This window comes from Trachurus japonicus, chromosome 2 (genome assembly GCF_045865225.1).
Source record: "Trachurus japonicus isolate A0001 chromosome 2, Traja_1.0".
Classification (NCBI taxonomy): Eukaryota; Metazoa; Chordata; class Actinopteri; order Carangiformes; family Carangidae; genus Trachurus; species Trachurus japonicus.
The window spans coordinates 4,560,427-4,580,825 of NC_140908.1; the positions used below are offsets into that span (position 1 = coordinate 4,560,427).

Here is a 20,399-nt window from a genome sequence, read left to right on the forward strand (position 1 = left end):
TTTTTAAAGCACATCTGCTCATCCGCAATGTTTCGTTTCGTCTGAGCAGGAATGCGTCTGTGGCTTGGAAACAATTGAGGTCAGGCCCTAGCTCTGCAGAATAAGAAAACATTTAGGGAGACAGACAGTCAGGCAGGGGTAATCCACGCTTGGCGAGCACATTCCTCCGAGCTCAGGAGGAGTCTCGGAAGGATTCCTCCTCGCGTCTGATTTTTTCGCTGCTTCAGAAGTTTTTTTTATTTTTTATAAGAGATGCACCGAAATGCATTTTGATCTCACCTCGGCCCTGCGAATAGGTGTGTCTCCAAACCTTTGCCCTCCCTTTAATCCGGCCGATGATTCACCGAAGCCGTTGACGTGTGCGAAGACAAATCATTTTCACACAGTCTGGTGACAGCGGCCATCAGTCAGCTGCTCTGAGATAATGTCAGTCACCTCTTTTTAAAAAAAAAAAAAAACATAAAAAGTTGCTTTTCATGTCACACTGGTGCAATTAAGCCGTCCAGTGCTGAGACGGCTGGTGAGATGTTATCACAGAGGGAAAGCAGAAACAGCTCAGAGCACTCAGCATGTTGTTGACTTTGGATAAATCTCGCTAATCACGATCGTCTCAACCCGTTTGACTGCATTACTCACACACGTGTCCAAACAAAGTCCAATACACAACTCTATATGTTAACATCAGCAAAGTACGAACAGGGGGGGAGAAGTTTAGATGACGATGATGCGTGGAAAACTTATTTCATCCTTTTCACAGCGACATCCAGTACGTTCGGTCTCTTGGATGTGTGAGGAAGAAGCAAACACGCTGGTTTGCGAGGCCGCATGGTGAAACCAAAAGGCGTGTAGTTCTTTGTGTGCTCGCAGCAGAACCTCATCACATTTCACCTCGTCAATAATTGATGGTCTGCCGTGGTGAGGTAAGTCTCATTGTGCCCTGCCGGCTGGCTGGCTGGCTGGCTGGGTGTGCGAGGTGCCGACATGTGGCTCCTGGTTTTCAGACGGGAGGAGGTCAGGAACCAGCTGTAGGGGGGAACCGGGGCGCGAGGTCAGACCTTTGGCGCAAGTTTTTGGCGTTTGGCTTTTTTTTTTTTCTTCGGTGATTGATTGGACCTGCCTAATGCGCTGGGACCAATTGAGCGGTCACAGATGCGCGAGCCCCGCCCCTCAGATGCTTCCAAACAGATGAGGATGTTTACACTGAGGGGTGAAGCTTCAGCAAGATCTCAGCATTTGATGTTTATCTTCATCTGATGAAATCACCCAAGAATGTGAGAAATTGGAGTTATGCAAGCTGCGATTTCTAAAAATATAAACCAGTACAGTTTTTCAGACACAGAATGACAAAGCCATTTTTCCTCCCATCTCCACTTTAAGCCTCCTGGCAGTTGTAACTCAGTTTTCCTGTCAGACCGGGCTGGATGTTATAACTTATCAAACGCCTCGGTAAGCGCATTGTCCAGCGCTGGAGGCTTGGGTGAAATTTTGGATCGGTGCAAAAAGGTTACATAACAGAGCCGTAGAGGAGGATTAAGGATGGGAATGACCAGTCCGGAGCCGAGGGCCCGAAAAACGCTGCCAGAGTCGACTGTGGACAGGATGCCCTATGTGGGCCACGGGGATTGCGTGCGTATCAGGGCTCTTAACGCAGCGGGAGTGCAGACACTAATACATAAATGCATGGCAGCTCTGCATGCTCTCATCCAAACATTTATGCATCGCTCCCAGCCACTCTCAGGACAAGTGTTTGCTCTGAAACGATTGAAATGTTTAGCTCGCTGTAAGCTCCAGTGACAATATTTGAAAGTCGGCACATATGAATGCATCTTTTATACAGCCTGATGTGTGTGTTTATGTCACTATGACAAAGTGCTGCAGGGAAGCAGAGGAATTACGTGGTGTTTAATCTGTTAACATCTTTCCATAGAGAGGGGAGATTAACCGCACTTGATAATAAGACGGTGCGCAGTAAAGGAAATAGGAAACCCAAATGCAAGAGACAGCACTTTTTTTTTTCTCTTTCATTATGCGCTTAACTGCAAACAATGTACAATGGATTACACCACCTGTATGGAGGAGCTGTGATAACAGTGGTGAAAACACAGCTAACCAGTCTGCCTCCCACAATGCAGTTCAAAGCGCACGGTGTCCGACATGTCAGCTCAGGTTTTGGCGAATGCCCTCTCGCCGTGACTGATCCTCCCTCAGCCCTGACAGATCGTGTCTTTGCACGCCGCGGCGCTCTGAAGCAAACAGCCCCGGCGTCGTCAGTGTCGTCGTCGGAGGGTTTACACAGTGTCTGAATGTTGATCAACAAGGCTGGCTGCCTCGCTCCCGCTGTGCCCCTGCTATCTGTTTCATCTCCCAGGAAGGGATGGAGAGCTTTGAACGCTGCTGCTATCACATGCATCAAGGAGGGGAAGCATCTTTGACATGTGGAAAGTGTGTGTGTGTGTGTGTGTGTGTGCAAACAGCAAACAGTTTAGACCGAGACAATCAATAGAAATGTCTGTGCATTGCAAGCAGGTGCTGCTTTAAAGGCAGAGTGAGAGCAGCTTTTCATCTTTTCTTATATGAGGTCTGTGGGTGGCTTCTACAGTGGTTTACAAAAGTTTGGGCGACCCTGGTCTAAATGTCTGTTCATGTAAAGCAAGTGGAAGATGAAATGATCTCCAAAAGGCATAAAGTTACAGATGACACATTCCTTTTAAACTATTTATATATATACAGTATATACATTCATCTTTTATATTTTCAAAATGACAGAAAGGAAAAGGGCTTGCAGCAAAGGTTTGGTCACCCTGCACCCGTACCTAGTATAAAGCCCCCCCTCTGTCCCATGTAGTGTCAATCCTTGTATTGGTCTTCTATGGTTCTTTTATGTATTTCTCATGTGTCTTTTTCACTATAACAACAACCTGCCTGATGAAAACTAGCCATATAATCTGGCATATTTACATTTGTATAATGTCCATTAATCCATAATAGAAATAGAAATAGTAAATATCTTGGTCAAAGTTATCTGACAGCTCAAGATGCTGCTTTGTTTCACAAAAATAATCCACTGATACTGCCTAAAATGTTGCACAAGAGTGCCCAAGCCTTTGCATGCCACTGTACATTTTGATTACCATTTGTGACATTCATCTTAAAAAACGATGCCATGTCTGTGGTTATGTAACGGCTTATGGAAGAGTTCGCAGAATTTGCTCGGCCCAAATAGCAGCACATAATCCTGCGCTTCACACGTGACAACAACAATGCATCTATTTCCCTCCCGTTTTTTTTTTACCAAGGTCTCTGAACATCTTCCGCTCGCTGCGTTAACTCCTGATGCACAGGAACAAGGGAGCAGAAAAGAGGAAAAAAAAGGTGGCGTTTCAGCTGAGAGCTCGGCGGGATTCCCTCCACAGCTGAGGCCTCCGGTGCTCTCAGGTGATTCCAGGTCAGCGGAAAACCGCTGGAGGTCCACGTCGACACCGCTCGCGATTGGCTGCCGGCGTTTACCCAGCCAAGCTTCATAATGGGTCTGAAAGAGGAGAGGAAAAACAGCAGAGGAGAAGGAGGAATGTATACACGGTGGACTGTCAGCTTGGGCTTTCATCACATGCTCGGATGTACAGGACAAAGGCACGGACTCAAGCCTGGAATAATTCCTGTTTAGTCACAGTCGAGTGTGAAATACACAGAGTGTGCACAGCATATGAGCACTTGAGTACAAACACACACACCGCTAACATGCTTAATCTTCCAGAATTTTACGGAAGCTCTTTTAAAGGAGGATACTGATTTATTGCAGTTTTATATTGACAGTGAGGGAAGCAGGAGACACAACACAGCCACTGAGCCTCTGACAGGTTATAAACAAACCCTGGATTAGTCAAACCTAAACTTTGACCCATCCTGTTTGCCATAGTTATGACTTTTTTGACTCTCTCTTCTAACATGGTTGAGATAATCTGGCTACAAACTGGCCTCTTGTGTTTCTCCGCCTGTAAACCATTGTTAGTGTTTTCATAACCATTCGTAACAACGGCCATAGCTGCAAAAATAAAACCCAACGAGTAATAATTATCCTTTAAATCGAGGCGTTCCGGGCTCTGACCCTGTTGGGAGACTTTTACAGGAAACACGTGTGTTTTTAACTCAAAATGAAAACATCACAATTAGCGCACGAGACCCACCAAACACCATGACATCACGACTCTCGTGACATAGCAGCGCCACCACTCAATCGGACTATTTTGATAGGCCGGTTTACACAGATGGTGACGGTTTGTAAACTTGAAATGCAAATGATAAAAACTCCACGTCAGAGCGAACGCTCACCAAATATAGCGGGATCGTAGATTGCTTTCATGTGCTGCTTGGATGCTGCTCAAATATAATTCAATTACACGCCACCATCAATTGGACGCAAAACGTCGCCAGCGAGCGTTTTGCAGCGGAATACTGTTTTGACTACTGCTTGTGCCAATTACTATAATTATGTTTAACACAGAATGTCAAATTGCTCTATATTTGGAGATGATTTTTTCTGGGGGTGCAGTTGGCTCATGCTCGGTTGCTCCTGGAACATGCCTGTGCATAAGTGGCCTGAAACTTAACCCCTTACAGGGATGACGCTCAGCCATAACACAGACTGGAGGAATGCCAGGCCGGTCCTTTTAACAAAACAATATCTGCACTGAGAACTTCCAGAGACCTGTGTGTGTGTGTGTGTGTGTTTCTTTTTTTCCTCTCAAGGTAGCGTAATGTGTAAGTGCACAGTATGTGGTAATAGGAAGAGAGACATTGTGTAACCGGGACATGAGTGTGTTAGTCAGGCTCAGGTGTGGAGCAAGCTGTCACACACTACACTTTTTCACACACGCAGATTTGTGCATTTTTGCACACATGAAACTCACAACACCTTCACTTTAATGAATGCATGCACCCACACACCTCGGTTTATGAAGGAAACCACCACACACACTTCTCACACAAGCTCCAAATGCGCTAATACAAACACACACACACACGCACTAATAATAAGCACACACGCCCAGACACACCCCCCTTGTCTCACAGCCTCCACACTTTGCTCGACTTCCTCCCAGATTTGTCACAACCATGCGTTTCACAATCTGCGTGCCAGGCTCTGCCTAATTCAGTCTGGTCCCATTAGAGAGGGGGAAAACACAGCAGCAGCGGCGGCGGTGGCGGTGAGAATGTCTCCCAGCAGCACCGGCGTGCGTCTGTAGCTCGGTATGCCCGACTCAGTCTGGGCCCAGACAGGGGATTCATCCATCAGCCGCGCGTCCCCAGCTGTGGCTTAATCATCGGGGGCTTTTCCCGACAGGTAAGCCGCTCAGAAACAATGATGTCTTGTTGTCAAAGCCGACCAGGACCATGTTAGTCATGAGTTATTTTGGGGGCTGAGGCGGCGGGCGGGGGGAGGTTTGAGTGAAGAAATGTGAAAAATGTGCAGGTGATTGTGATTACTTGTGGCTGTCTGCTGCTCCACACGCTTCTTTATTAGGTCTCATAGTCCCATATGAGGCGGCATGACACATCCAACAACTTCCTTCTCGCTAGATGGCCTGATTTTATTTTGGCGAACCAGCTTTGAGACTTTTATTTTGTTGTTTTTGTTTCAGTTTTTTTTCTGTCCTTTGTTGGAAGCTGAATGATTTCCCTCGGGACAATCAAGTCCATCTTGTCCCATCTTAAATATTTGCTAATTAATGTATTCATTAGCTTAATTAATGGCCTCATTTGCATACCTGCCTATGTGCGAGAGGGATAATTGTGGGACAGCTGGCAGCTCCTGTGCCCCCCCGTGTCAACACACTGCATGGACACTGTATTAACATCTTTTTGAATGCTTTATTTAACAGTTGGATTAATGACTTTTGGTCTCACAGCAGCAGATGAGGAGGATCCAAACACATGTTGCGTTGCCCCCTCCTCAGAACAGTTGTTGTTTTTCCTGTAGTGTCGATAAAAACACCTGGAGAATGGCAAACAGTGTGTGTGTATGTGTGTGTGTGTGTGTGTGTGTGTGTGTCTCCCTGTGTCGTCCCGTGCTTCAGTTGTTGTGATACCTCAGCAGGGGCAATAAAACCGGGTTCTTTATTATCCGTGCTAGTGTGCCAAGATTTATCCCATTAAAGTCTGGAATGCCCTCACGTGGGAAACGGATTGGACGCGCACAGTCAATTTCTTTGTTTAGCCTAGTTCACGTGTGTGTGTGTGTGTTCATGTGTGAGTGTGTGATGAGTGTGTGTCTGCAATGTAAGGTCTGGCGCGAGGATGCCCTGCTTTTTGTTTCCTCTGAGCTATTTTTGGTCTGGACAGAACTGCAAGCTCTCTGTTTTGTGCGGTCGGCGGAAAGACCCCGTCTTCACTGTGTGTGTGTGTGTGTGTGTGTGTGTGTGTGTGTGTGTGTGTGTGTGGTTTATCTGCTGATCAGGCCTCTGTGGTTTCTGCTGTTAGGCAGAAGAAAGATGAATGAGAGAAGTGACAGTCCCCCCTCCACTGAGTTGATATCCACTTTAATTAAATGTCAGATCAGTTATTGATTAGTTATCTCCAAAGGAATATGATAGGAGAGTCTCTTGATTTGATTGACGGCTGCTTCCAGAGGCTGTTTCTGCTTAACAAGAGACTTTTCTGGGAAAAAACATTTCTGGTTGAAAGATATTGTCATCAGCCTGACTGTCACTCGCTGAATGATGAACGATCACATGTGGACTCACTCTTATTTTCTCTCTCTCCTCTTTTGTTTAGGGAAAAGCTGGCTGTGGCTCGCCTGCAGAGGGAAGTCGCACGGAGCAAGAGCGAGGGAACAATGGTAAAGTACAGTGGAGCTGCTCTCCCCTGTAATCTGCACAAAGCCAAAACAGCCACAGTATGCTCACTTCACACACACAGTATACACACACACCCTCATTTTCTGCCAAGCTGTCACGTCGGGCCAAAGTCAATCTTTGGTGTTTCAACACTTCATCAGTTGATCTTAAAGGAGAAGTGCGTGCAGATGCAGGTATTTTTTTCAGCCACGTGTTACAAAACCCGACAAAACTAACTCTGCTAAAGTAAGAGAGGAAGGAAAGACACAGGATCCAAGTGTTCAGTGCAAACAACAGGTATTCACATTCATGCTCAGGTTGTGTAACATTACCGCGCTGCAGTTGCGTGGCAGCTGTCACACTGTATTACACTTGGAGTTCCTGGAAGCGGCTGACATTGCGCTTTCACGTCTTTTGTGAAAGGAGGGAACAGAATCTGCGTTTGTACAGTACGTCGACACGAATTCATATCTTTCCTTTGCAAACGTGTGAATGCAGCACGAGCGTGTTTGTGGAAGGGAGGTCAGAAAGTGAAAAGTTGAAGCATGTGATGGAGCTCGGCTCAGCTGATTGCAGCCTCGGAGCGGAGGCTCTAACCACAGGCCCAGCTGTTTGGGCTGCACCCCGGTGATGCCTCTGATTGTCTTTATGGCAGCGGGCCTAAAGCAACAGCACACAAGGGCCCGTACACTCCCAGATTTTCACACTGCTGCGTGTGAACGTCTATTGATCCCTGAAGGAGGAACGCTTGTTTTCTCTCCACAGTCGAAGGAGGTCGCGGCTCAGGGTCAGGTAGAGAACAGCGCCCCTGGAGCTGGGCAGGGAGTCAGCGCGTCGCTCTAAGGCACTTCACCACGCCTGGATTTATTTTACAACAGAAGCTACTCTACAATGTGAATAGTCTCTTTTGTCATAACATTAAAACACGTGACGACTGGTCTGTGAAGCCGTGGAAAATGATTAGAACTACAAAGACAAATTTATATTCCTCCTAAATAAAGAAAGCAGTCATGGGTGATCAGTGTGAATGTATAGTCGGCTGATGTCCATCACTTCAATTCAATACTGTAGTTTACTGTAATTTGTTGTAATTGTTGATATTGTTGGAGCATTCACAGCATTTCATAGTCATAAAGTGATAGTTATAGTTATAATCCCAAATAAATAGTGAACCCAAATATGTGAAAAACAAATTAAAAAACATGAGAGATATAAAAGTAAACCCTGAGGAGAAATAAAGTGCATTGGCAGCATATTAATAGACAAATATATGTATATGTTTGTTCACAATTCCAAATCTTGTTATTGTCTGAGGTTGTGTGATTTGTTAACATCCACATATCTAAAAAACCTTAAGGAAAGTGTCATGTGTGTACGCTTCCCCACTTTCCCCCGACCTCCATGTGACCCCTCCCTACTGTCACCCCAGTCATGCATTTATAGGTGAAACAAGAGGGCTCCATATTGATTTCCACCGTGGACAGATACAGGCTACATTAGATGAGTGGAATGCACGCAGCCGCGGGTGAACACTCGGTATCTCTGCGTGACTGGAGTCATGTGCGCGGCTCCGTCTCTCATAGGGCAGCGATGCCTAAACCGATGCCTTCACTTCCTGCAAGTAAACAAAGGGTTGTAAACATGAAGTCACATGTTTACGCTGCCAGATAACCCATTCATGGAAACAAGTCGCGTCACTTCGCCCCGCCGAGACAAATCGAAACTACAGGTTTATTCCGGTGATTGACTGCGCGAGTCACGCTGCTCTTCACTGTGCTTCATCTGTCTTCTCTGGGAGGTCGCACAGAGGTCACAAGACCTGCAGACAGACCTCATATAGTAGTGGAGAGTAGAGTGTAACCTACTTTACAATGAGGAAACGCCCTTCCATTGTAGCTTATGAGTGCCCACGAGAATTATTTTTAGTTCAGGGGGCCACATACATTTGATCCCAATTGGGCCAGACCAATAGAATAATAGCATAATAATGTTTAGATAATGAGAACTCTTCCTTTTGTTTTGGTGCAAAGAAGTACAAGAACATTATTAAAGGGATAGTTCAACAGGCAAATTGGCCCATTGCCATAATCCCTATAGTTTTAGGAGTAGGTTCGTTCCTTTAGGGTGGTGAATGAGCAGGTCACAACTTGTCCACCAGAGCGTTGTTGGATTGTGTATTTGATGAGTTTTATGAGGGAAACCAAGAAATCCCATGAGCCTCCGTAGCGCAGCTCTGAGCAGCTCGCGGCTCTGCTCCGCCTTTCTAAAAATAGCTTGCACCGACAATTAAAGGTAACAAACCTACTGCTATGACTATAGGGATTATGGCAGTGGGCTAATTTGCCAAAATGTTGAAATATCCCTTTAAGATAAGATGTCTACAGGTAATAAACTATATTTTTTATAAAATATTTTATGAGCAACCTGAAATTTCTTGAGAAAAATACATGCAGTCTCAACAATATTATGCCTCTTCTGTCTTCTATGTAATTTTCACACTAGTTTCCATGATCAATAAAAGGACAGAGGGAAGTTTAATAGTTAAACATCATCTTTTATCACATTCTGTGGTTGCTGAATGAAACTCAGACAACACGTGTTGCACATGGAGGAGATCCCGCTCCACTCTCACTCCAGTGTATGTGTCCACACCTCCGCGTTGTCAACACCTCCTCCTCTGACACCACCAGCCTCCGCATCCTCTGACCTCAGCAGCACCTGAGGAGAACACATCACTCGCCAGCCAGCCAGCCCTCGGACTCACGCGAGTGGATGACATGCTAATTATGACTTCTGAGGGGTGTGCGAACGTCCGTCTGCGCATGCACGAGGTTGAACGAGAGAGGGATGAGTTATCTGTGCCAGACAGGAGGAGGGCGAAAGGGGGTTGGTGGTGGAGGAAGAAAGGGAGGAGGAGGGGTGGAGTGGGGGGGGTATCACTAAGCTCCATTTGAAATTGGGATTATCCCCGTCGGAGTCCCCTCGCACTCTCTCTCTGGCATTCCTGGGAGGCTTCGGAGCTCGGGCACGGTTCTTCAATGGAAATGAAAAAGAGACTGCTGCATCAAGGAGATAATCGTCAAACTGCTGGCGGTGCGAAGTGGGGAAACCGCTCACCAGCTCTCAGCCCCCCCCACCCCCACCCCCTCGACGCCCACTTCCATGCCCACTCGCTCTCTCCCCCCAGCAGCCCTATCCTATCGCCTGCCAAGGGACTAACCCAGAGAGACAGATTAAAACAAGCGCAGACTTTTTTGAAGCTGCTCTGTATCTGATGCCTCTCTTTAGCAGCCTCTGTTCTCCTGCCTCGGTCTTCCCTCTCTACATCCATTAGTGTCCTGTGTGTAACGCGATCAGAGGAACAGAGGAGAAAGCAGCAAGCGCCATCCGTTGCGTTCCTGCGTTTGCTCCGCGGGGGGAACGTCATCCTGCACCGCTGGTGTGTAGGAGAAGAATGCGAAAGGCATCTTTATGATTGCAGTTGCACACAGTGCCCCGCGATTGTATAAAAGCCTCAGGTCTGGCTTGTGCACTCCTGCAGCTGTAAATGAGACAGCATTAACAACACGGTTTTACTGAGGAGTGTGCATTTTTAATTGGGTCTCCTGTTGCGAAACACGGTGGCTACTGGCAGCGCAGAAAGTACAACACTCTTTTGTTATGGATCATTTGGGAGAATCGCACGAAACCTTTTAAATAATTTGCAGGGCAATCAGTGGTTAGGCCCAGGGAACCAGCATCTGCAAAGGATTTCACCACAAATATGGCCACACAAGACGCAATTTGTTATTATTCCGAAGCGATGCGGTCCAACAGCCACCAGATCTGCCCCAGTGTTTGTATCTTAAACTTTATATTAGGGCTCGGGACATGGTGCTCTTGGCCGAGCGTGATCTTTTCAAACTCTTACAAGAAAAACAGTGGATTTCCCGCGAGGTGTTTGATAGAGCACAGGTCAGGGTTTATTCTGCGGAGGGCCTCCCGGTTTCTCCTCCAACAAGCCTTGCCCTGTCTGTCTGTCTGCGAGGAGTCAAAACCGCTCATTCACAGCCCCCTCGCCGTCGCTGCTGTAGGTTTTTCTTTTTCCTCTGGAATTCCTCACACCCCAAACCCAGAGGCGTGGCGCAGGGCAGGGCCCGCTCTCTCCCTTTTGATGCCACTCCGAAAAGTGCAATCTAAGTCCGTCAGGGGCAGGATGCTGGGTTTCCTGTCAGGGCCCAAAACAGAGAAAACAGGAGTCTATATGCAGCCTTGTAAACGCAGCGCTTTGAGGGGGGGCCGGGCTCTCCATTAAAAAGGCATTTAAAACTGTTAGGTAAGATTATGACCACTGGAAACGGCTGTCTAAACAACATGTGAAAATAAACGATCTGGCTTTGACAGAAACAGGCTTTATTTTTCTTTGGGTTTTCGTGGACACACTGTGATATCTGAGCTTAAACAGATACAAGCCGCACTACTCGTACAGTAGATTCACACACTTATTTCCCTGGATGTTGGGGCTGATTACAACGTCGGATGTCCTCATGATAAGAGAATTGTCTTTTGCTTGAACTTCACTTAACAGTGTTGCTTACTCATTTAAAAATCAGATGTCTCCCGAGCATTTCATGTAGAAAATGAAGTGAAGATAAGAAGAGAGCCGCCGCATCTGTGAATATAAAGTGGGAAGCGGATGGCACAGAATGAGAAAATAACCCCTGGAGCCATAATAAGAATCAGCTATTTCTGTCCACGAAAACAGATTATTCTGCCGCTACAGTCTGCAGATCTGTAACCGAGCGTTCGGCAGCTACTGGTTCAGTCTTTGTCCTCACGACGGATGAAATATTAGAGCCGGTGGGGTCGAGGTGGTTTCACTGAGCTCCTATCACCTTGTTGCTGATTCACTTTCTGAGAGGAAACCTGCTATTTCAGGCTCCTGTGCTGTTTATGTTGTAAGTGGTCACAGTCTGAGGTTGTGAATGGCCTTGTAGAGCAAAAATATCTCAGGTGCTGTTATGAGAAGAATGAAAGGCCGCCGGGGCTGCACAGTATTTAAAAGGCAGATTGCTTCAGCTGTTAGAGAGGAAACTTACATCGTGCTAAATACGGATTTGATTTGATTTGTATCTAACAATTTGAGGTCACAGCGAAACAGCAGTTAATCTTGAGCTTCTGGAAATGTGAAATATTTCCGCGGGGTTTAGTTACGACAGGGTGTTTAATCAAATCCTCGAGATTGGATTAGATTGCAAAACCTTTTTTTACCGAAAAGAGAAAACAAACATCTTGATACAAATGTATTTTTGACTCAGACTTGATGTAACAAGAGACAAATAAGTCATTTACACAGGGAAAACAAGTTAGAAGTCATGTCGCCTACATTATTTAAAGTAAACAACTGAGCTGTTGTATAGACTGGGAGTTGTATGTTTAAAGGGATAGTTCAACATTTTGGCAAATTCCTATTGCCATAATCCCTAGGGGTAGGTTCATTACCTTTAATTGTCGGTGCATGCTGTTTTGAGATCAGCGGGGCAGAGATGCGAGCTGGAGGCGAACGGTACTTTCGCCTTTCCCTCAAAACTCATCAAATACACAATCCAACAACTCCAAAACGCTCTGGTGGACAAGTTGTCCTCTTGTGAACAACATGCACTGACAATTAAAGGTAATGCCAATAGGCGGATTTGCCAAAATGTTGAACTATCCGTTTAACACAAGAACCTCTGAGTTGTGTTCTTCCTGGGCAAAATCCAGTGTGTGGTAATTAGTGTGAGGTATCCAAACTTTGACAGTGATTTATTGATATTTAAACTACCATGCTAAACACACCTTTCAGATAGACATCTTCTTTTTGCAGCGTGCTTCCAGCAGATAAAGGAGTCGTTCCAGGGGCGTCCAGCTCTAAAAGACAAGGAGGGAAAAAGGAAAAAGGGGCTCAGTCCTCACGGTATAGCTCCACCAGCGCTGAGGGACCTTCATAGAGTGTTTCTGACAGCTGTTTGGAGAACGTGTGACAGCGTGGAGGTTCGGGGACTCAGGTGCTGTCTCCGCAGATTGGCCTTATCAGCCGCGGACAGGGGGGGTGGGTGGGGGGGTCGGGCAAGATGGGGTCTCCCCCAGCGCTCAAGCACATTCACCGGGGGTGACGGGCGCTGACAGCCAGGCTCAAATCGCATCTCCACACCGTCCCTTTCACCCTCTCTCCAGAGTGTGTGACTGAATGACTCGGGGAGTGCGTGGGTGGGGTGGGGGGGGTGGGTGTGGGCTCCCTTGGCAATGATAAATGGGCCACTCATATGATTTAGCATATTCCTGGGGTGTGTGTGTATTATTTGCTATAGTGCCGGCGGCTGTGTAAGGGAGAAGTGCAGCTACACTCTAATGTAGTGGCTCTCCATGATAATTGAATTGATGGAGCCCTGGGGGACACGGGACGCAGATTTTGAGTGAATAAAACAGTGTTTAGACTCGACCGTATTTCTATAACAAGTCATCTCAGAAAACATATGCTGCTTTGAAACAGAAACACACACACACACACACTTCCCCGTCTTTTTAATTATGCTTTGAGATCTTTGTCAGACGCCATAATTAAACCACTGAACACTGAGTGATATTTAATTTAAAGGCCTTTTTTTCCTCTTTATTTTTAATCTCTGCAACATAAAGACTTTTATTTTGAAGGCGTTCATCTTAATGACATATGTAATGATTAGTTTTTAGTGCTGCCCACCTGACCTTTCAAACACGTTTTTACTCTCTGTGGCAGCCAGGCAGGCCAACCGTCTTCATGTTACACTTTCATTTGACTCCAGTCTTGCTGATGAGCACACACACGCGCGCACGCACACACTTGCGCCACATACACACAAACAGCCCCTAGTTGCATGTTTTATTTATGAATGAAGAACCTGCATGGTGTATTGTGTCCCTGATGTTTGCTTTAGCAGCCAGCCAGAGATCCGCTCCCGGCCCTTTGATTAGGCAAAGAGCTCCAACTGTGTGTGTGTGTATGTGTGTGTGTGTGGGGGGGGTTCTGTGTAATGAAGAGATTATTGAGCCCCCTGAACTGTACCCCCAAACTCTACATTAATGCACAGGCATATACAGTCGCAGATGGACATCCTACAGAAGCACAGACGCAGTCGCCGCCACTCGCTCACATGCACTTAACCTGATAACATTGCAACTGCAGCTTTTCTTTTATGGCAGACAGAATTGCAGGCACAACAAGGAGAGGCAGAGGTCTCTAATTAATTTAGAGTCCTCTGCGGATCTTGGAGGGTATCAGGGGGGTTCGGGGCCTTCTAGTAATTCAGCTCGGATGAATACCATTACCATCTAATGCTGTCCAATTACAGAGCCAGGCTTCATTCTGGGCTCCACTGCTTCTAATACAATTTAAGACATATGAGTCTCTATGGCAGAAACAAGGATGAAGCACTATAAGCTGCAGGAGAAACTAATGTAATGTATGCTGCAAACACACAACACACAGCAACACATAGATGAAGTGTTTGCTGTTTGTTTTTATCCTTCATTGTTCATTTAGAGTATTGAAATCAATAGCATATCTCGGCCCATTCAATCTAAAGCTATACATGTTGATGGTGATAAATTCTGCCATATCCAGATGGATACAGTTTTTATCAACCAGGAAATGAAACCGGCCTCGTCTGTGACAGAGGTCAAATTTAATCCTGAAACACCCAATCTGGGTTTGTTTCAGATATATGGCTCTGCGGGCCGGTATAAAATCCTGCCAGGGCCATTTTATAGATTACTTGGCTCATTCCATTTGATATTGCTTTTTTTTTTCTCCCCCAGCCGTTGTTATTGTTTGATAGAGCCGGGCTTTGTTGGAGCTGCTGCCACCGCCGCAGTTTTTATCCCAGGAAAACGTTGCCCTCCACAGGGGGACGGCGGTAGTGCGCCTCATTCATCCAGGGGCCATGACAGGCAGTCAAGCGAGAGGATTATCTCCTGAGTCGTCGGATTAACTAAAGTAAATGTTCTCACACAAAGTTGCCAAGCGTGTTTTCATCCCATGCCATCTCAGTGTTGACTTTGAGGTGTCCTAAGAAGCCATTCTGAAAGGCCTTGGTGTTGCCTTTGTAGCTAAGGCTTATTAAAGAATATGCTTTCAATTAGCATACTCTTTACTGCAGAAAAAAAAAGCCATGAAGTTGCTGCAGACAATAAACATTTCAACCCAGAAAAACCGTAATGTATTGCTCGGGATTTCTGGCCACATAAAGATATGGTAATGTTTGATTTAATGGCCTCGGGCCTTGTTAAATTGCTGAAATTATATATTGAACAAAAGCAATAGAGGCCCTTTTACTAGAACACAGACTATAAATCCTGTGTTGTTATTGAGGTTGTTGGCAAGACTCTGTCAGCAGACACATAGTGGTCGGTGGTTTATGCCTGGGGCGTTAGTTAGGCCATGTGGGCAACAAAAAAAAAAAATCAAGACTAAAGCTACTGCACTTCTGTGAGAATCAAGGCCAACTCGCTGAACAATACCGTGCATATTATTACACGTGGTGCAGCCAAAGAAAAGGCCTTTGTGCTTGTTTGCATTGAGGTGAAATTCAGCTAAACTAATAAGACACTTGGAGGTTGAATTTGTAATTAGCGGCCTTTACGCCACACTTGCGTCGTTAAAATCGCTTCTATCCGCGTTACTTAAGGAGAGAAAAAAATGTTTCCTTGCACTTTGCCATGTAAGTAAATATTGGGCTTACAACATGATGTACGGATGAAGAAATCCAAGCTTTCCATTTCGTGTTTTTGCATCTCTTGACCCATTTTCCTCAAAAGAAAGAGGGTGAGAAGGAGCCAGAGAGTTGTTGGTTTCTGTCCAGATATATAGGTCCAGCTCTTGGCAGGGGGGTGTACTACTTTATGCTTCTGTATAACTGGATTTACAGTGGCCATTACTCCTGACAGGGGGGAGCCTCCCTGTTGTGTAAAGAGCCGCTCCGCATAGTAGCCATGGATTTATGGCCACTGAGAGGACCAGAACTGGTTTTAATGGTGACTTGGGTTTAATATTCTCTCTCTCCCGGCTGATTCACCCACTTAAAATCTGCTTTTGCGACAGAATTCCTGCCAAGTGACAATATAGTGAAATATGGTTGTTTATTGGTTGCACTCGAGACAGTATGGTCACGGTAAAAATAACAATTTTGGAAAATCTTACGTGATTTACAGGCGCGCTTTCCCAGTTGTTTTGACATTTTTCCTCCTTGTTTGGTATAATGTCATAGTGTTAAATCAGAGCCGCAGATGGTAATGACACACTCAGTGGAAAGACAAACATATCGAGGATGTTTTGTCAATGCACCAAACAAAGGGAAAGATTTTTTTTTTTTTTTGCCCAGTCAGTATTTTTCTTATGCTTTTACACCACAAGATGTCCCCATAACACCTCGGCGTGTCTGCAGCCACACACCGGAGAGAGTTTAGCTCTGGAGTGAGAAAAAAAGAGAGTCATTCTGCATTGTCTGCTGAACAGGCACCACAGACTTCTCTCCAAAGCCTCTGCAGACATCAAGGCTGATGATGATGTATCATCTTTAACTCGAGGACTAACAGGATAATCCCCCTCTGAATTTACAGCCAGAGAATGACTCGTCTTCTTTGCAGACACCATTACAGCCGTAATAACATAAACGTCTGCAGCCAACGTCTGCTCTTTATTGGGCCAAACAAATAAGATAAAGTGCACCTCACATTCAAATCTCTTATTCAGCAAAAGCTGCACCTTGCTTTGCAGCAGTGGAAACTTTTTTCCCCCCCATTCTTTGTCCCAATGACAGTCCAGTTAGTCTTTTTTTGGCCTGGAACCCACTTTGCAGTTATTTAACAATCTTTATATTTTTAGCTGACACTCCTGACAAGATTTGCGACAGCTGGTCGATCACTTAAAAACTTTTCAGCTAAGAAAACTCAGCCAATTGCTTCGTCATAAATTGTCAGCGAGGGGTGACGCCAGGCTTTGTGGAGAGACTTGCAAAACTAATAGAATGATCCTCGCTAGTTCAGCTCCGTCAGCTGAAACCCTCAGTCTTGCCGGTAGCGGTTCCTCAAAGCTTCTCCACAACTTCGTCGCTGCGAAAACTCACTCGGCAGTGCCAAAATTTCACCCCCTCCAAGCGGAGAGTGTGCTAGCACGAGGCCGGGGCCTTTGAAGTCGGGTTTTTAGGCGATGATGGTTCTCTCTTTTGGGAGCAGATGGCTGAGGCCATCAGAAAAGAGAAGAATCCAATTAAAAACTGAAAGAGGAGCTTTCATTTTTGAATTGTCTCTGGTGGAAAGGGACAGATAAAAATGACCGTGTGATCTGCCGAGACCTTACGCAGCACAGACTTTGAAAGTTCCCCCGTGAAGAAGAAGGGGTTAACTACCATTTGCAAACAAATCTTCAGAGGAAACACCCAGAATACTTTGCTGCGGACGGAATTAAAATGAAGGATGTGGAAAGGAATGAAAGGCGACCATCGCTTGGCGTGACCCTCTTCAGTTGTACCACCTGTGTCTCACTGATGAGCTTTGGCTCCTAAATAAAAAAAAATAAAAAAATCTAAATCTATCAACAGTTGAGTCGAGTGAGGTCACATCTAGTCACACACACAAAAAAAACAACTTTTAAAATTATCTTTCTGCAAAGTTACCAAGCAACAGCACAGTAAAAATAAATAAAACATGCAAGGGAACAGTTTGTATGTAGGGAGGAGAGAAGGGATGGCTGCTGTGGTGGTAAACAAGATATTCATAGCTCCGCTGCCATTTGTGACAATTTGAGTATCCTGCATGTTTCCAGCAGTAAGCGTGAAAGGACCCTGATTCCATAAATATTCAAACTCAATGTGGCGGCACAGCACTGAACCCCAATGAAACAAAAAAAACAAGAGCGCAGAGGAAGACGGAGGCGTCGGACACCAGGCCTGTTTGACATTTAGTGTGAACTTTGTGCCACAGCAGCAGAAGGAAGGGGAGCTTCATTAAGAAAGAAAGAAAGAAACAACAAACTAGAGGAAGTCATGCCGGTCTGGAAGCTTAAATGTCATCGCAACACCCCAACAGCATTAAAAAAATGTCCAGCTTTTGATTGGTTTTAAGTTATTAGACAGAAGTTCTTTGTGCAGCTTTTATTGCCGATGGTTTTATGATCTTAAAGTTGAAATATTCTGTTTTCATTCTCAAGGTCAGGGTCAGAGGTCAGGGTCAGCAGCAACATGACATCATGACAGCTGTCACGGTCTCAAGGAGCATAAATATGGCATATGACTTAGGGATGATGAGGTTGATCTTTTGAGCCGTCAAAGCCGCAAGCCCGAGAGAGATCATCATTCTCGTTTTTTTTGTGTCCGCAGCGAGAAAAGCTGATCCACGAGCTAGAGGAAGAGCGACGCCTGCGACTGGAGAGCGAGAAGCGTCTCCGGGAAGTGACGGAGGAGTCCGAGCTGGGACGGGCGCAGATGGTTTCACTGCAGCAACAATTCTCCAGGTAAAAGACATTGGATATTATCATTTTCTTCCTAAATTCAATGCGGTTGCCAGGTTTGATCAGCCCATCTGTTTGTGTACAGTTAAGATTTTGACGGAAACCTAAGTGCGATTACATCATTTCATATATTTTACTGAAGAAATGTGAATTCATATATAAGACAAGTTGAAAATACTAATATTTCACAAAGAAATAGTTTTGAGACACTAATATGAAAGATGTGAGTAAACTTCACAGCATTGGACATCCAAAGGCCTGCTAGAATGAAAAATCAAGATCAGAAGTGGATTTAATTAAAACAACTTGGAACAAACTTGGAATAATAAATTGTGGCTAAATCAAACAGGTTGTTCCAGCTGCTACACATCTTAGTGAAAGTCATTGATTTTTCTGAGCAATTTCCTGCAATCAGCACAAAAACCCCCTGCAAAATCGATATCACGTCCCCACTGCTTCTTCTATTTCTTCATTTCTCTTGCCTCGCCGTTTTTTTTTACCTGTGCGTTATTTCTCTCGGCCGCTTGACCTTGTCATCAGCAGACAGATGAGGGTGATAGGTTCCCTCAGCTGCATGCGGAAGAAGTGCAGTTATACCGTTGAAACAAGGCTCTTGTCATAACTTAACATCCATTTTCGCGAAACTCGTCCTCCAACTCACAGCCGCTGAGGTGTGACGGCAAATCAAGAGTCGGAGCTGAGTTGATGCTGTAATTAGGCGATAGGCATTCAGTACTTTTCTTATGCAAAAAAAAAAAAAGAGGATTTCACATTGCCTGCTTATCTTCTCATTAAGTTGGTGGAGAAAATCCTGTACGTTTTTAATGGTCCCAGTGTTATAGTGCAGATGAGGGCAGAGTCGCCGCCAGGGGAAGAATAAAATATTTAAGAGCCATTCCAAAGATTTATCACATATTTAAAATGTTCCATTGTTGCCTCTGAATTAAGCTCGACGGAGTTTCTCACTTATGTTCGACTGTCTCACATCGATTTTAGAAAAGCAACACCCGCATTTGGGCAGTTTACACCTTAGAACTGCTGGATGCAGCTTAGCAGGAGTTAAGCACCTTGCTCAAGGGTCCTTTAGTCTCACTTTGTCGCATTTTTAGTCCATTTTCATTTGTTTTGAATGTTAATATCTCTCATACAGACATGGCATTGAATATTATAGTGTATAGAGAGGTATAGCATAACTTTCTGTGCAGTCTCAGGTGCATAAATCACCAAATCCTGCATAAACCTGTCTGAATCAATTCTATATTCCACCATGCCTTGTGTTTGAGTGCAGGATCAGACATAACATCACCCGGTTTGACCTTTTTATGTTCTCCACATACATTGCCAGGAAAATGTGAAGCTATGCGGGGAGATACAGCAGCCTCCTTCTCGGAGTGAGCCCCTTAAAGGGGGGGGGGCAGATGTAGAGGTGAATTAGTAAAGGAGCCATATGAGAGTCAGGATGTCTTGCAGCCAGAGCAAGAGAAAGTGCTGCAATTCTATTAGGAGGGAAATATATAAAGCTTATCCCTGATTGGGTCCTGCATAGGTCCCTACAGAGACAGATGAATTTGTCGCCGTGGCAGAGGTCGCGCAGATGGATGGTTCTCATTGGGTGCCAGACGGGTTCCTCCGCAGCGCTCATTGTCATCATACTGGATTGCTGTAATTTCCTGCGCAGCGGCTCCGCGGCTCTCCGGTGGGAACGCCGAGGTTCAGCCGCTTTTTTTCTCTCCTCTTCCTCCACAAGCCGCGCAGATATCTCTCTCTCCCACCCCCTCCACCACCTCCACCTCCACCTCCACACAAACACGCTAACGGGATTTCAGACTCACTGTCAAAGTCTTAATCTTTGTGTAAGCATTGCTGAGCGCTTATCTGAATGTGAATGAGCGAGTCGCACCGGGGCCAGCCCTCTGTGCAAGCTGCCAATGTGTATGTGTATATGTGTGTGTGTGTGTGTGTGTGTGTGTGTGTGTGTGTGTGGAGTGTGTTTACTCGTACCTGGCCCTCCAGTGGATTAACATTCTTCCATGGCAGCCAATAATCAGTGGCGCCGTGCCCCG

The 20,399-nt window shown here is 45.5% G+C and overlaps 1 protein-coding gene across 7 annotated transcripts in view; it reads left to right on the forward strand.

The window, feature by feature from the left end:
• LOC146990645 (nck-associated protein 5-like) overlaps positions 1–20,399 on the forward strand; it is a 120,639-nt gene that overhangs the window by 54,951 nt on the left and 45,289 nt on the right. For 3 of the 7 annotated variants that reach the window (XM_085796561.1, XM_085796569.1, XM_085796586.1), the window contains 2 exons: positions 6,772–6,835; positions 18,206–18,339. In XM_085796561.1, the coding sequence (XP_085652687.1) occupies positions 6,772–6,835; positions 18,206–18,339 (198 nt within the window). Of the gene's footprint in view, positions 1–5,201; positions 5,342–6,771; positions 6,893–18,205; positions 18,340–20,399 lie in introns of those variants that run through there. The other 4 variants (XM_085796551.1, XM_085796604.1, XM_085796578.1 and 1 more) reach the window with 3 other exon arrangements.